General features: G+C 38.6%; 1 protein-coding gene across 1 annotated transcript in view; it reads right to left on the bottom strand.

Annotated features, from left to right (window-relative positions):
* Positions 1-3,621: 3,621 nt before the first annotated feature.
* Positions 3,622-18,269, bottom strand: part of ANKRD31 (ankyrin repeat domain 31) — a 159,039-nt gene continuing 144,391 nt past the window's right edge. The window contains exons 24-25 of the mRNA XM_023729515.1: positions 4,406-4,498; positions 3,622-4,288 (exon numbers count right to left, since the gene is read on the bottom strand). Coding sequence (XP_023585283.1) covers positions 4,143-4,288; positions 4,406-4,498 — 239 coding nt within the window. The 3' untranslated portion in view covers positions 3,622-4,142. The remainder of the gene's footprint in view (positions 4,289-4,405; positions 4,499-18,269) is intronic.

Raw genomic sequence — 18,269 nt, 5'->3', positions numbered from 1 at the left:
GACTTTGTGCCAAGTTACTTCATCCCTTTGTACCTTCAGTTTACGCATCTGTAAACTGGGATAATATTTCCTATCAAAGGGTGTGGTAAGGATTAAATGATTTAATATATTGAAAGTGCTTGTAACAAAGAAGGTATATATTAAATACTCAATAAACATTAGCTCTTATCCTCACCCCTACCATCTTCTCCACATTTTTTTTAAACTTGTAGAGTCTGACATTTATATAGCTGACTACACTCTTGCACACACGCAAGTACTTCTCTCAGGCAATCAAGGTCACCCCACTTCCCTGACTAGTGACTGCTTTAGGAATGGACATGTGGTACATTTCTGGCTGAGGGGATACAAGCCTCTGGTGGTGGGGAGCTTCTAGGAAAGGTTTCTTCCCAAAAGAAGTGGATTGGAAGAAAAGGTCTCTTTTCTTCTAATGATGCTGTTTCTGCATGTACACCTGTCTGCAACAGCAGAGCCATCTTGGCACTGTGAAGGAAGCTGGAAGAAAGATGGAAACACTGATGACATTGTTGGAGCTTGGGGGTTTCATTTAGAACCCAGATAGGCAAAACATCTAGTAAACATCCCAAATTATCCAGTCTTCTCATACGGATAATATGGGGTAAGGTACCTTTCTGGACCCCAGCCCTGGTTGGAGAAGACTTTTGTTCTCCAGTTTGGGTAATAAGATACGTATAACATGCCTCAAGGGCACTGTTATATACCAGTTGGTAGATAAAACATAGTAGATGGGCTTTAAAAATTAATTTGATCACTAAAATGAAAACTTAGAATCGCCAAGATCTCTTGTGCTATAAATTTAGATTGTATGACTTTTGTAAATTGTAACCACAAACAAAAGGTCTGCTTTTTAAAATTATTCTTTTAAAAATCTTTAATTTCAAAAGAATTATGTGCTTATCTATTTTTAAAAAGTTGAAAGTAAACTGCAAAAGTATGCTCTGTACTCCCCAGTCCAACTCCCTTAGAGACAAGCTTTGTAAACAGTTCTATTTACAGTCATGTGCCACATAACGTCCGTTTGGGCAACGTCTGACCACATATACATCCATGGTCCCATAAGGTTATAACAGAGTTCAGAAATCCTGATCAGAGACTGGGACACAGTGGACATAACCAGATGTAGTGAATGCAACAGTTTCCTGTATGCAACACATGTATCTCATGTCTCCTGTATTCAAAGCTATAGCACTGCCAGGCATATATATATATGGTACAGTACATGTATAACCTATAACACGTATGTCTTGATAGTCATAATAAACACCTGTTACTAGCTTATGTATGTACTGTACTGTACTTTCTATCATTATTTTAATGTGAACTTTCCCTACTTACAAATGAAAAGTTTACCATATAACAGTGTATGCTTCAACGCTAGCAGCATCCAATCTCGTGTATCTCACGTCTCTTGAGTGTTGTAGTGTTATCTGTTTTTCTTTCGAAAATATTACCATGAAGTGCATCATGGCTCCCAAATGCAGCAAAACCAGTGCTAGTGATAGCAGCAGCAAGAGGCAAAGGAGAAGTATCGATTTGGAAGTGAAACAAAAGGTATCCCATATAGCTTTGCCACGTATATAATATGGCATTTGCACAATGTCCAAATCACATAATGTCCTATTTCACAGAATGTATCGTGGACATTAAGTGACACATGACTGTATAGTATTCCAGACCTGTTACTAAACGATCCCCCGCCAACTCCACACATATACTTACAGATACACATTTTCATAGCTACAAATACAAAGGTATACATAACATATATTATATATATATATATATGTATGTATGTGGCTGTAAGTATTACACATGCATTCAAAGATAAGTAATTTTTATTTCTTTAACAAAATCAGGATTTGCATTAAACACTGTCCAGAAATTTGCATGTTTTCACTCACTCATATATACAATTCCCCATGTTAGTACATATATTTCTAAATGACCCATATTCTAAATATTTTATTAAATAATAAAGCCAAATATGCCACCTCATCTAGCCTATTTAAGAATTAGAAAAGTAGAGCAGTCTAAGAAAATTATAATGGAAGTATAAATTCTTGCCAGTTGACAAACGTTACAACATGTAGGGTCATTCTATCTTGAATATTTCCATTGCCCTCTCAAACAAAGAGAAATAAAATGATTTAATATGTCTTTACACTTTTATTAACAGGCAAAAATTTCCAGGTGCTTTCTTTTTAGATATTTAAAAATTATCTATCTGAATAAATAGAACGTGCACATACTACCAATTTCAAAAGTAGCCAAATATATGTAGTTGAAAGTTTAAGTCTTCTTATGTACAACCAAACACCTTCTAGGACGAAAATATTAGGCCTGAGGGCTAAGGACCAGAGACTTGGGGGATATCTATGCAAACCGGCATAACATAGTGCATAAAAACAATGTTCTATATTCTACTATAGTGAGTAGGATTTGGGGTCTTAAAAGCTTGTGAGCAGCCATCTAAGATATAACTATTGGTCTCTTCCCATCCAGAGTAAAGGAGAGTGAAGAAAACCAAAGATTCAAGGGAGCAATTAGTACAAAGGACTAACAGACCACATGCACCACAGCCTACATGACCCCAAGACCAGAAGAACTAGATGGTGCCCAGCTACTACCACTGACCACTCTGACCAAGACCACAATACAGGGTCCCAAACACAGCAGGAAAAAATGTAGAACAAAAAAACAAATTCATAAAAAAAGACCAGACTTACTGGCCTGATAGAGACTGTTGGCACCCCGAGACTACGGCCCTAAGACACCCCTCTGGCTTGGAACTATAACCATTTCCAGAAACCAACTTCCAGCCAAGCAATAGACAGGCCTATAAAATAAAAAATAACACCCAAAAAGAACGTGCTTCATAGAAAAATCAATTATATGAAACCAAAAGGGCAACAACTGCCCAAAAATAAAGATGAGAAGACAAGAAGGGGTAGGAAAATCAGGTGAAAGGAAGTGGGGAACCCAGGGTGAAAATGGGGAGAAGGTGAACACAGTCTGGGGACTGCAACCAATGTCATGGAACACTTTGTGTACAATTTGTTGAATGAGAAACTAATTTGCTATGTAAATTTGCCCCTAAAACACAATAAAATATTAAATTAAAAAAAAAAAAAAGGAATAAAGCTACCATCAACAACAAAATAAGTCTTCCTTTCACCACAGCTCCCCAGACCCATAATTTCTCTCCCCAGAGGCAATTATTAACCAGTTTCTTATATATTCTAAAGGTATTTAAGATTCTATATATTTGAAATAAAATATCAAAAATGCCATACCATAACCCCAAGCCCCCCAAAATTCTAGCATTTTCTACAGTAATTTTTATTACAATTTTTACTTCTTTACCCAAATCAGAGAGAAGGAACAGAATCAGACACAGTCAAAAAAAGGCTTATTTGGGAGCCTGGGGTGTTGGATAAGTAGAGAATAATTTGTTTATCAAAGAATTCAGAGAAACCCTCGGGAAACTGATAAAACTCCTGAATATATCTCTTTCTTAAAAAAAAAAAAAAAAATCCCTCTTTATAACAATGTAGCAAAAAGCAAAGATGAAGTATATCCTATTTAAAATAAACAGCCCCCAAATCAACACTATATTCATTCTTCGTTCTAAGACTTAAGACATTTAAAATTCTATATGAACTAAATTTTATGAAACTTAAACCTGTTTCATCATTTTACATTTTGATTTCAAGACACATTTTGAAATAAATTGGGAGAAGGTATTGGGACTTTAAATTTTTGTTTTAAGTAGATTCACCTTATCTGGGCCTTTTATTTGTATCTTCGCTTCCATTAAGAAATAACTGCTACTTATACAAAGGCAGAGATGTTGACTGAAAGGTTAGTTTTAAGTGTATGTTAGTAAAAAGAAAGCCGGAGAGTCAATTGGTCTAGTTCAAAAATGCTTTTATTTCAATGGCAAAAAAGTATTAATCTTACTACAATAGGTTGAAGAGTTATATTTTTCTTGCAATAGTAAAAATCTTAAGTGGCAACCGATGAAGTGTGTGTTAAAACAGGCACACGAGACCACACAAGACAAAATATGAAATGTTAGTAATATGAAAAAATACCTAATATATAACTAAGAAAACAGGGCTTTAGAACATTAGTTCCTCACACTCTGCATAGAACTTCCAATGCTGATCCATTATATGGCATGGGAGAAATTCTTGATCGCTGATTAATAGTATTTCGTTTATTTGTAGATAATGTGGGTTACTCTGCACTGGCTCTCTGCAAGTTCCTGTTTAAAGAAGTGTCACCAAATTAAAAACTGACTTTTAAATGGAAGATTTTAATTATTACAAATCATAAACCCCAGTCAAGTCTATGTGAGGGTACACATAACAGGTTTACTGACCAAGACAGTCTTCACTCACTCCATTTTCCAGGCCGGAGACAAAGTTATAAACCAGTACTGGCTGATCTTGGGGCTGAGAGGCCTCCTTGCGATCTGAAAAACAAGACAGGTTTGACAAGGGTGCTAAGTCCATTCAATGGGGAAAGAAGAGTCTTTTCAATAAATGGTGCTGGGAAAATGGGATTTCCACATGCAGAAGAATGAGACATGATCCATGTCTCACACTGTCTCAGTCATCTAGTGCTGCTCTAACAGAAATACCACAAGTGGATGGCTTTTAACAAGAGAAATTTATTCTCTCATACTCCAGTAGGCTACAAGTCCAAATTCAGGGTATCAGCTCCAGGAGAAGGCTTTTTCTCTCTGTTGGCTCTGGAGGAAGGTCGGTGTCATCAATCTTCCTTTGCCCTGGGAGCTTCTCTGCGCAGGAACCTCAGGTCCAAAGAACACGCTCTGCTCCCAGCACTGCTTTCTTGGTGGTATAAGGTTCCCATGCGTCTCTGCTCGCTTCTCTCTTTTATATCTCAAAAGAGATCGCATTAAGACACTATCTAATCTTGTCAACCTCATCAGTATAACCTCATCACAGTGATAGAATTTACAACACATAAGAAGATCACATATAACCTCATCATAAGGAAATCACATCAGATTACACAATCATACAATACTGGGAATCATGACCTAGCCAAGTTGCTACACACAGTTTTTGGGGGACACAATTCAATCCATGACACACACCACACACAAAAACTAATTCAAAGTGGATTAAAGACCTAAACGTGAAAACTAAAACCATAAAATTCTTAGAGGAAAACAGGGGCATGGTTGCGGGACCTAGTATTTAACAGTGGATTACAGTAAGATATGACAACAAAAGCACAAGCAGCAAAAGACAAAATAGATAACTGGGACCTCATAAAAATTAATTAAATACTTTTGTTCGTCAAAAGATATTATCAACAAAATTTTGGGGAACCATTTTTCTGATAAGAATCTAATGCCCAAAATATATTAACAACAACAAACTCCTATAATTCAACAGCAAAAAGACAACCCAATCAAAAAATGGGCAAAGGACTTGAACAGTTCACCCAAGAGGATGTTCAAATGGTCAGCACATTGAAAGATGCTCAATGTCACTAGCCATTGTTGTTGTTGGATTCTGACTCATAGTGAACTCAAGTGACAGCACTGAACTGCCCCACAGGGTTTTCTAGGCTATAATCTTTATGGAAACAGTTCACCAGGTCTTTCTTCCACAAAGCTGCTGGGTGGGTTCGAACCACCAACCTTTCAGTTAGCAGCTGAGTGCTTAACTGTTGTGCCACCAGGGCTCCATTAGGGAAATACAAATTAAACCATAATGAGGTATCACCTCATCCCCATAAGAATGACAATGGCCAAAAAAAAAAGGAAAACAAGAGGTGCTGGAGAGGATAGGGAGAAACTGGAACCCTCATCCACTGCTGGTGGGAATGCAAAATGGTACAGCTGCCGTGGAAAACAGTTTGGCTGTTCCTAAAAAGGTTAAACATGGAATTAATATGTTGTTGTTAGGTGCCGTCAAGTCAGTTCCAATTCATAGCGACCCTATGCGCCACACAACGAAACACTGCCCGGTCCAGCGCCATGCTCACAATCGTTGTTATGCTTGAGCCCACCGTTGCAGCCACTGTGTCAATCCATCTCATTGAGGGTCTTTCTCTTTTTCGCTGACCCTGTATTTTACCAAGCATGATGTCCTTCTCCAGGGACTGATCCCTCCTGACAACATGTCCAAAATATGTAAGACGTAATCTCACCATCCTTCCTTCTAAACAGCATTCTGGCTGTACTTCTTCCAAGACAGATTTGTTCATTCTTTTGGCAGTCCATGGTATATTCAGTATTCTTCACCAACACCAAAATTCAAAGGCGTCAATTCTTCCTCAGTCTTCCTTATTCATTGTCCAGCTTTCGCATGCGTATGATGCGATTAAAAAATACCATGGCTTGGGTCAGGCACACCTTAGTCTTCAAGGTGACATCTTTGCTGTTCAATGCTTTAAAAGAGATCTTTTGCAGCAGATTTGCCCAATGCAATATGCCTTTTGGCATGTCTGTCAGTTTCTCGTACTGTGGGGGCTTGTGTGTTGCTGTGATGCTGGAAGCTATGCCACTGGTACTCATATACCAGCATGGTTACCCACAGCGGACAGATTTCAGCTGAGCTTCCAAACTAAGACAGACTAGGAAGAAGGACCTAGCAGTCTACTTCTGAAAAGAATTAGCCAGTGAACACTTTATGAATGGGAACTAATATACGACCCAGTAATTTCAATCCTAGGCAGGAACACAAACAGAAACCTGTACACCAATGTTCACTGCACTTTTCACAATAGCTAAAATGTGGAAATAACCTATATGTCCATCAACAGATGAATGGATACACAAAATGTGGTACATACACACAACTGAATATTACTCAGCCATAAGAGAAATGAGGTCCTGATACATGCCACAACATAGATAAACCTTGAAAACATTATGCTGAACGAAATCAGTCAGTGACAAAAGGACAAACACTGTATGAGCTCACTTACATGAAATAAGCAAATATATAGAAACCAAAGCCTAAGAGAGATCACCAGGTGTGATGGTTAAGATTCTGTGTGTCAACTTTGCTGGGGCATGATTCCCAGTGTTTTGGCAGTCGTGTGATGTTGTGGTCACTTTCCTGCTGAGATTTGATATGTGATCATCCCCATGATGCAATCTGCTGTGAGTAGCTTACTCATTAGAAGGGTAGTTTCCTTGGGCATGTGGCCTGCATCAAATATAAGCCATCATTCTGGCAGGGCTCCAGGGCTTTTGCTCATGCTGGATCTTGCAGCTGGCTCCCGTTCATCTGACCTCTGGTTCTTGTGACTTGAGCTAGCAGCTTACCTGTGGTCTTGCCTGCTGATCTTGGGATTTGTTGATCTTCACAGCCTGGGAGCAACAGCCCTGCTCTCCAACCTACCGATCTTGGGTTCACCAGCCCCTGCAGCTACATCAATCAGGAGAAGCCTCTATTCTGACCCACAGACTTGGGACGTTACAGCCTCTACAATTGCATGAGCCATTTCTTTAATATAAATCTCTCTCTCTCTATATATATATATATTCATATGTTTTACTGGTTTTGCTTCTCTAGAGAACCCAGCCTAAGACACCAGAGGTGAAAGGAAGGAGAAATGGAGGAGTTTTTGCTTGGGGGGCACTGAGTTTACCTTAATGGTGGTAAAATAATTAGGAAAAAGATAGGGATAAGGGTTGTGTAACATAAAGAGTGTAATCAATGTAACTGAATTGTGCATGTAAAACTGTTGAATTGGCAAATGTTTTGTTTTATGTATTTGCACCACAGAACAAATTAATAAAAATGCAGGAAAAGGATGGTCAAAGCTTATGAAGCTTACAAGGTCCTCTGTGCCTCAATTTCCTATAAATTGAGAATAAACAGTTATGAGGATTAAATAAGGCATTGCATGTGAAATGCTTAGCATGCTGCCTGGCATCCAGCAAACACTCAATAAATGTTGGCTGCTTTTAATATTATCACTATTTGTTACTGAAAAGAGTATTAGACTGGAAGACGGATGTTCAAAGTTCTAGTACTGGCTCTGCCACAAACTTGGTGTGTGATCTCAGGCAAGTTACGTGGCTTCTCCAGGCTTCCATCTCTTCCCCTGAGAAGTAAGAGGTTGATGAACATAATGAACCAAAAATTCTTCTTAATCTGTGAAATCTAAAATACAAGTCACCTGCTTCCAAAGTACAATGGTGGAACAGGAACAAACTAGACATTTCCATTACAAACGGGAGAACTGGAGGAAAGGAAGGGGTAACAGGCACCAAGCAAGTCAGCAGAACAAGTTACAAGGCTTGAAAATAATCCACTGTTCTCTGAGACCATTTAGGCAATGGCTCTCCCCTCCAGACTCTGGGTGTTGACCACATTCTCTGGATTATGAGTGGAGGCCCCTCGGTCCTGGGCTTCAGCTCCATCTTCCAGACGCAGTGGGACAGCAACTCTGCTCCCTTGGCTTTAGGCAGCCCCATTCTCCTAGTCCACCTGAGTGGCAACTCCACCCTTTGAGGCCCCAGAGGTTGCGGCTCTGCCCTATGAGACTGAGGCAGCTCTGCTTCCTGTGCTCCTTGTCTCTTCAGCTTCTGCTTCCTGGTTCCTTGGCCTCTTTGCCCCTCAGGCCTCTCTGCCTGAGTCTGCCCAGCTGGGGCAAGCATTCCAAAGTCCTTTAGTTCCACCAGTAAGTGCCTGGAGGCACCCCACTTCACCAGTAAAATTCAGCTGGAAGGCACTCAGGTCTCTCACTCTGTGAGTGGTCTCCAGCGCTGTCTCCTACTTCTGCTGCTGCCCCATTTGTTTGCACTGGTTCTCGACATCTGTGCCATTTCCAGTGTAACAGATCTCCTCACTTCTGAGTCCTCACCAGAATTGTCTTTTACGTCCATAATTCCACCAACAGTCTCTTCAAGGCGATCTAGGCTTTTACTATTAGGCACTTTAAAACTCTTCCAGCTTCTACCCATTCACAGTTTCAAAACCGCTTCTACATTTAAGGTATTTGTTAGAGCAGCACCCTACTCCTGGTACCAAATTCTGTAGTCATCTAGTGCTGCTACAACAGAATTATCATAAGTGGATGGCTTTATTAAACAGGAATCTATTCTCTCACAGTCTATGAGGCTAAAAGTCCAAATTCAGGGTGCCAGCTCCAGGGAAAGGCTTTTTCTCTCTGTCGGCTCTGAGCGAAGGTCCTTGTCATCAATCTTACCCTGGTCTAAGAGCTTCTCAGCGCAGGAACCTTGGTCCAAAGGACGTGCTCTGCTCCAGGCACTGCTTTCTTGGTGATATGAAGTCCCCCTGTCTCTCTGCTCATTTCTCTCTTTTATATCTCAAAAGAGATTGACTTAAGACAAAACCTAATCTTGTAGATTGAGTCCTGCCTCATTAACATAACTGCCTCTAATCCTGCCTCATTAACATCATACAGATAGGAGTTGTAAGACATAGGAAAATCACATCATATTACAAAATGGCGGACAATCACACAATACTGGGAAATCATGACCTAGCCAAGGTGACACACTTTTAGAGAACACAATTCAATCCATAACACTACCTAAGAAGAACTTTTGGCAGAGACTGTTAGTTGCCTCCATTTTTGCCTTTTTTTCTTAGTTACAGAATCCTCGGCAATGTGTCAAGTGGAAAAACCATGTTTTCCAGTCTTCTGCAGCTAGGCATGACCATGTGACTAAATTCTGGCCAATAAGATATAAACCAAAGTGTCGTGTTAGACTTCTGGGATAGTTCCTTAATGGGACAGACAGCTAGAAAAGCTGTTTTGCCTCCCTGCTTTCCATCTTCTTGATGCTGAGAATGCAGATGTGATGGCTGCAGATTCATAGCTATTTTGGGCTATAAGTTGACCTGGAAAATGTAAACCAGCACTGAGGAAGATAACAGCTAAAATGCTGTAACAGCAAGAACAAACGTGCACACATACACACACACACATACTTAAGCAGTCTGACAATACCTACTATTTATTTTTTCCCAATAAAATTCACAGTCCTCCCTGTGGGGAGAATTAAGTGGAATAGTGCTTGAAGTTTAATTCTGTGTAAAGGGGCCCAGACACCTCCTGGCTCTGAAGTCTGGAAGGGATGGGGAAGACTGGGAGGATTAAAAAAACGTTCTACCACTGAAAAAATTTTTCTGAGTAAGGTAGGGAGAAACGAATTAGAACCCTGAAACGCAGTAATTTAATCTCTTCCTTGGTCAAATAATCATCATCTTTTCAGTGATAACCAAGGACACGTGCTTGTAGGTTTGTGACAGACAGTCTTTCCATCAGGAACTGTGAGGACCACCAATCCACTCCATTCTGGGGAGGGTGGGTGGAAACCCTTTTCCTTTGTTTTTCAGTTTTACTTGAGGTAGATTCTGTAGACAAAGTCAATGGCCTCTGAGATCTTAAACAAAATTTCCAAACAGTAGCACATCAGCAACCCAGTGCAAGGGAAAATATGCATTTTTGCAGATGTTTGGGTCTCCTTATTGCTGCCCCTCACCCCAACAAGGACTGCAGAGCTAAGGAGCCATTCTGCTAATGCATGAGGGGTTAGGGAATAAATCTTCCTCAGGTAGTATTACTAAATATGATATTCTGCATAAATCTACTTAAACTAAATTGCCAGATTCTTTACTAGGCAAAAGAATGGGCTCATGCAACTATTCATGTATCTAGTTGGCCAAGTTAACACCTCAAAATAACAAATTAATTAGTTAGGTTCAAAATAGTTTTAACTTTTACTGTTCCTTTGTCTTCTAATGTTTTAAAAATAATTTCCCTTCATAGTTCAAAAGCAGATTTGTTCTTTTAACTGATGTTCACTTCTGAAATAATGTTTTTATTATTAATCTATGAACTCTTCACATTTAACATACCATACCGCTCTGGCTCTCAGTTTCAACCTCTATAAATAGGCCCAAGACTAGTTGATACATGAAGTTCACTTCTAACTCTTGACATTATTGAACTCAGATTCCTGAACTTGTTCTTACAAACTAAGCATTTTGCATTTCATGAGTATTATGGAATGAAAGTTTGCTTACTGTGGTTATAAATGGAAATGAACATACACATGTATAGATTCTCATTCTGAATTGGAAATATAATTCCAATCAAAAGCAAAATACTAACAATGATTTCAACAGATGTTTACAAGATGTATATGCCCTAGTTATACTGAGAAAATACTGTATTATGGCTATTTTAATAGAAAGTTCAATACCTTTTTTAAAATAAAGGAATCCTAGAGAATAAATATGAGGCAGTAGTGGTTCAGCGGCAGAATACTTGCCTTCCATGTGGGCAACCCAGGTTCAGTTCCAGCCAATGCACCTCAAGCACAACCACCACCTGTCTGTCTGTGGAGGCTTGGGTGTTGTCATGATACTGAACAAGTTTCAGTGGAGCTTCCAGACTAAGATGGATGAGGAAGAAAGGCCTGGCAATCTACGTCCAAAAAAATCAGTCAGTGGAAACCCTATGGATCTCAACTGTTTGATCCTGTTGTGCATGGGGTTACCATGAGTCGAGGCCAACTCAGCAGCTAACAAAAAAAAATAAACATGGTGATGGAGTATTACATGATTTGATAGTTAATACTAAATTAACAATTTGATATAGATTTGCATTGATAAAGTAAAAAATCCATTTGCATAATTACCTGCAAAAATTGTACTAGAATCAATAAACAGACCTGACATTATACTTAGAAATTTAGAATTATTTAAGCCCTCATTCCTTGGGAAAACTGAAATCTAATAGGTGGGTCCTTAAACCTAATTGGTTTCAGGTTCTTTGATTTTACATGTAGAGTGTTCAGGCTTTCTGGACATTTGGTTGTAAAGAAGTAAACCTCAGAGTTCTACCAAACGAAGCTCTTAAAAGGCCTAATGTATTTAAGATAACCTAGCAGAGAGCCTGGCACATGGCAGATGCTCAACAAATACATCGTTTTCTTCTCTTTCCTTCCCGGTCAGTTGATATATCTTCTACTTTGTGAATTAGGTCAAAGGAGTGTTAATCATGACAGCATGATAAAAAAAATGATTAAAATAATGAAAAAGCAACAACAGTTGTAAATAAGAGCTGAAAGAACACCCTCTGCTGTTATCAGGCACCCTATCTTCCTTGGGTGTTTTAGGTTTAAGTAGTTCTTAACCACATAAAACAGAAGCACCTGTGAATGTTTGTGTTCTATTACATATATTTTTATAGAGAAATGAAGCATAATAATAGCACTGAAATGAAGAAAACTAAAGTCATTTGTTTAGAACAGATTATCAGTAGGTTGAGGACCATTTTATTATATATGAGACAGTATATTTTTTTCCTAGAAAAGCATGCTCTATTTTTAAATGTCAGGGCCCCATAAAAGAAAATATATAATTAGTTTACATTAAATGATAGTTTGGGAAAAGAAAGATAGATGAATATGTTTAGCCTAATGTGTTTTGAGTGTCTTGGTACTATGGAGACAGGGGATGTGAATATACACAGTTGGCTTGCTAGGTAAATAATGAAAAGTGATCTAAACAGAGTGTTTTTTAAAGACCTTTGTGAAAAATATGTCAATTTGTCTGTACATAATGGTCATAAATTATGTAGGAGTTTATGAATGTTCATTTTTTTCCTTCCAGTCTATACTGAAAAAAAATCAGTGATGATTACCTAAATAACACAGAAGAACTAACAGCCAACTAGGCAGAGAGGACATAGGCTTTGGAGGGAGTAGTGAAATTTTCAAGGGAGAAAATGCACCATAGAGTCACTCCCATTTTAAAGCTTAAAAGAACAATGGAGATAATGGATGCTTCAGGGGTTTTATCAATGTTTCATCAACAGAATTTTATTTTTAAATGTTATGTTTATATGTTTAAAAATATTTAATTAAAACCAATACGTACCCTCCCAAACCAAAAACCAAACACAATGCCGTCGAATTGATTCTGACTTACAGCAACCCCACAGAACAGAGTAGAACTGCCCCACGGGCTTTCCAAAGTTGTAATCTTTATGGAAGCAGACTGCCACATCTTTCTCCTGCGGAGCGGCTGGTGGGTTTGAACTGCCAACCTTTCAGTTAGCAGCCAAGTGCTTTATCCACTGTGCCACCAGGGCTCCTTTTTGTACCCTCAAATGTTAATTTACCACATTTTAGCACTCTGGAATCCATTAATACATTGACTAGAGTTCACTTGAGTTACCTATTTAAATAGTTTTTGTGTAAAACTCAGAATAAAGCTCTTCCACTGTCTCCGAGTCATTGAAGAAAGTCTTGAAATGGCAAGATTAAAAACTGTTATCGTTTATCAACATGACTCAGGATTTTCTTGATATCATGCAACCAAAATGATATGTAGAAATAAATGAGATATTAGGCTGCTGCTATTTATACCATGAAATATTAACAGACAGCAGATAATTAAATTAGTTTAGGACATGTTGGTTAAACAAAGCTAAATAGATTTCTTTATGATTTTTCAGACTTCACTATGCTAGTGTAACCCATACTCTTTAGAAAGGGAAGATAGAGAATGCAATTCCCAAGGGTATTTGATCATGAAACGTCCCCCCTCCTTATTTTCCTGAGTATCTCAGGGGACCATGTTTCAGTACAGTGTTCCAGGTTTTGGTATCTCAGAGGAACATGTTTCAGTGCAGTGTTTCAGGTTTTGGAGTCAGATATCAGTTTGAGTCCTCTGCCCTGTGACTTATTAAGCAATAAGACCTTGGGTCAGTTTCTCCATCTATAAAACGGGTAAAGATTAAATGAGATAATTAGGTAGACATGGAGCTCACATATTAATCATTCAAAAAATTTTAGCTATTGTCAACTAAAAATAGCAAACATTCATTCACAGAAACTGAAAAGGAAAACCAAACTGTGTGCCCACTTTTGATCTCCTCTTCTACATTTCTTAGAATGGAATATAAACGTGAACCTCTGCCTCTGGCCTGCTCTCTATTACCAGAGCCAGGGAAAGTTTTCATAGCAGCCTTCTCCACATGGCCTGGCTGTCTGACCCTCTGTCCTGCCTAGAGATTTGGAAAGACTCTCCACTACTAACCATACTGCTAAGATAGCAAAAAAGGGCACAAGAAAGCCTCTAAATGAAAATTAGTATTATCCCTTGGAGCTCTGAGATGCTCAGCATAGAGCCTGGCACCTAGTAGGCACTCAAAATATGACTGATGCTCTACCTATTCCACCTCTTTTTATCTTCATCATCATCCTCATCAAAACACCATTATCTTTTTTGTAACACACTTTGATGTAGGCCTACAGAGAGCAACTGGTCCAGTCCCTGCTTTTCTCATTTCAGAGAAGAAGCAACTGAAGCCTAAAGAAGTTATACAACTTTGCCAAAGTTGCATATTACTAGGTGGCTGTTAGGAGAAAGATCCCTGGTTTCTTACTTCCTAGTGCTGCACTACTTCTATTCACTCTACCTTTTGCTGCATAAGAATCTGATTCACCCTCGTACTATCAGAATATACATTTTCACCAAATATCTTTCTTTTAGCCAATGATTGTTAAGTTCCATTTTTTCTACCATTCTTGCCTCTATGAGCCTTAAACTCTTCATCAGCAAAATGGGGATGGAAATGCACTTGTTGCCCTTTTAGGGCCCTTCTAGATTTCAAAGGTTTTCCAAGGTTTCAAAGACTGTGTGCCTTATTTCTACTAAAGAGATAATTCTTGTAGTGATACTCGCTTCTCATCACTGTGGATGATGAGACCAGAGGCTCTGGCTACATCTACTCCCCCATTAGTTAGATTTTCCATTATAGTTTCACTCCCAGTAATAAATGACACAGATTAAAGGCAAGAGAGACGGAGAGACAGACCAAGAGAAGAACAGGGATGATGATAGTTCTCTTTTAAATTTCCTGGTTAAGAAAATGTAGAGGGCCATCACTCTCAGATCTCAAAATTAGAAGCAGCAAATTCAGATAAGGGAGTTAATATTAACCAAATGAAATTCCATTTACCATATGTTGAATTCTTCACCACAAATTCAATTATAGCCTACAAGATCTAGGCATGTCCACCTATTAAGATAGTCAATCACAAGTAAATCCAGTTTTAAAATTTTAGTCCTTTGGATCATATTCATGCTTTCATTCACTCATTCATTTAATAAGCATTATTCAATGAACATTTATTGGGAAGTTACTATGGGCCAGGCACTGGGGAATATAATAGATAAGAGCATATAAGTGTCTCTCTGCACTCAAGTATCTTCTCAGTCTGGCAAAGAAGAAAGACTAGGTAACCAGCAATTATTTATAATATAGGGTGATATGCATGAGATCTGACCATCTATTTGCACAGGAATATGTTAGAGTCTATGTACTTCTTAGGAATCCCTTGGTGGTACAAATGGTTAAGCACTTGACTACTAGCCAAAAGGTTGGTGGTTCAGACCCACGCAGATGCTTCGGAAGACAGGCCTGGTGATCTGCTTCCTGCAAACATGGGGTCACCATGAGTTGGAATCCAGTTGACAGCAACTAACAACAACATAACCACAACACACTTCTTATACAAGTAAATGAAATTGTAAAGTTTCTCTCTCTCTCTTTTTTCTTTTATTTTTACCCTGTCCAAATTTCATTTTCTCCGACACGTATTTGCTTGGTTCCTATGCTGGGTCATCTAAACAGGGCACTTCTGAAAGTAAAAGGGAGTGCTACTAACAGTTTTGCTGAATCAGCAGGGAAAGTCCTGGTCAAACCCGGATGCATGATCACCCTAGTCCTGAAAAATGTAAATAGCTCTTCCTAGTTCCCTGATTCCTGATAAAAGCAATATTCTGAAGAGTGTCATCATAAAAAAGCTTAAGAGAACTGATTATGCTGGTGATCCGAGGTAGGCTAACAAAAGCACATGGACTAATTCTTCCTTTAGACGTTCTGGTCTTGACAGTGTCAGAGCCATGACTTCCATGGTCGTATTTTGAAACGCACGAGTGGGAGCAATATTCTCTTCTAAATGCTTTGCTTGCAGTAGGGTTAGATTACATTTTCCTAATTTGTCAAGTCTTTGTATTTCTTTCACGTACCACAGAATCAGATATAAAAGAATCCTAAATCAAGGAGGCTGAAGCAAAATTCCAGTATCAGCCTACAGAATGCCAGCAGGGACCTGCCTGCAGATTCTTAGCCCCAGGCCAAGGACTGAGAAGCTATTTGGCACGCTGACATCTCTAAAGTTCTGAAATTAGCGTTAACATTTTCTAAAACATCTAAAGGAAAGAAATTAGTAACAAGAAACAGTCTATATACATTGCAGGCAACAGAAGCAGCAGTTCAGAATCCGTGTCCCTGCCTATACTGACTTTAACCAGTCTGAGATGGGGACACTGGGGGAAAGAAGAGGGGCCACTGCAGCAGAGGAGGGGGACATACATCAGTTATGTCAGTTTTTCAGAAATGTGTGGTGCTCCTTCCCAGATCATTTCAAAATCTGCTACTCATTGACGAAGAATGTATCCTCTTCCGTTTTCTCAGGCTGAGGTTTATTCCATCAGATAAAGCACATTAGCATATGCTAATAAGCAAAGATTTATTTCAGTACTTGCTTTTAAAAAATGTGGAAAACTAAAATAAATCATGCCTTCAAGAAGAAGAAATACTTTTTTCTTTTATATAATGCTTAAAAGAAATCTATCCAAAGTAAGTACAGCACAGATTTAGAGAAAAGAACTGTGAGGGAAGGTGTCATTTCTTATATTCTCCTAGAAATCAACTGCGGTTAAAAAGGGAATGCTATAATTAAAAACAAAAATAGAAAATAACAAGTGTTGGTGAAGATGTGGAGAAATTGAAGCTGTGGTGCATTACTGGTGGGAATGTGAAATGGCACAGCAGCTATGGAAAACAGTTTGGCGGTTCCTCAAAAAGATAAACATAGAATTACCATATACCCAGCAATATACCCTACATATAGTCCCAAAAGGATTGAAAACAAGTACTCAAACAAATACATGTACATGCATGTTCATAACAGCACTATGCACAACAGCCAAAAGCTGTAAACATCCCAAATGCCAGTCAATGGATGAATGGATAAACAAATGTGATATCCATTTTGGGCTACAACATTCAACTCACACATTATGTGTGCATATATATATATATATATATATATATATATATATATAAAATATATATACATATATACACACACACACATATATGAGTTGATTCTGACTCATAGCGGCCCTACAGTACAGAGCGGAACTGCCTCATAGGATTTCCAAGGCTGCAAATCCTTACAAAAGCAGACTGCTACATCTTTCTCCTATGGAGTGGTTAGTGGGTTCAAACTGCTGAACTATCAATTGGCAGCCGAGCATTTAACCACTGTGCCACCAGGGCTCATGTATATATATATTATTATACAAATAAATATATTTATATTTTATACTATATATAAATAAAATGGAATATTATTTATCCATAAAAAGGAATTAAATACTGATATATGCTACAACATGGATGATCCTAAAAACATTACACCAAGTGAAAGAAGCTAGATACAAAAGGGTCACATACTGAATGCATTTATATGAAAGATCCAGAATAGATAAATCCAAAGAGACAGAAAGCAGATTGCTGGTTGCCAGAGTCTGGGGAGGAGGGTATAAAGAGTAACTGTTTAATGGGTTCAGGTTTCCTTTTGAGTGATGAAAATGTTTTGGAACTAGGTAGAAGTGGTGGTTGTACAACACTGTGAACGTACTAAATGCCACTGAATTGTTCACTTTAAAATGATTAATTTTATGTTAGATGAATTTCACCTTGATTGAAAAAAAAAAAGAGCATTTCCTCAGTAGGTCTGGGTGTTTTTATCCCACAACTAAGAAATGAGTGTTGGCAACTGGACTAACCCAAAGCTAAGAAGTCTCCTGAATATAACCAAACACTTAGAGGGACAGAGTAGCAGGGGCAAGAGTCTGGGAAGCATGCTTTCAGGGGAAATCTAGGTCAGCTGGCGTAACAAAGTTTATTAAGAAAATGTTCTACATCCTAAATTGGTGAGTGGCATCTGGGGTCTTAAAAGCTAGCGAGCAGCTATCTAAGATGCATCAATTGGTCCCAACCCACCTGCAGTAAAGGAGAATGAAGAACACCAAAGACACAAGGGAAGTATTAACCCAAGAGACAGAAAGGGCCACATAAACCAGAGACTGCATCAGCCTGAGACCAGAAGAACTAGATGGTGCCTGGCTACC

The sequence above is a fragment of the Trichechus manatus genome, unplaced genomic scaffold (genome assembly GCF_000243295.1).
Source record: "Trichechus manatus latirostris isolate Lorelei unplaced genomic scaffold, TriManLat1.0 scaffold00029, whole genome shotgun sequence".
Classification (NCBI taxonomy): Eukaryota; Metazoa; Chordata; class Mammalia; order Sirenia; family Trichechidae; genus Trichechus; species Trichechus manatus.
The sequence above is the reverse complement of the archived record's forward strand: the minus strand, read 5'-3'. Positions and strand labels throughout refer to the sequence as shown.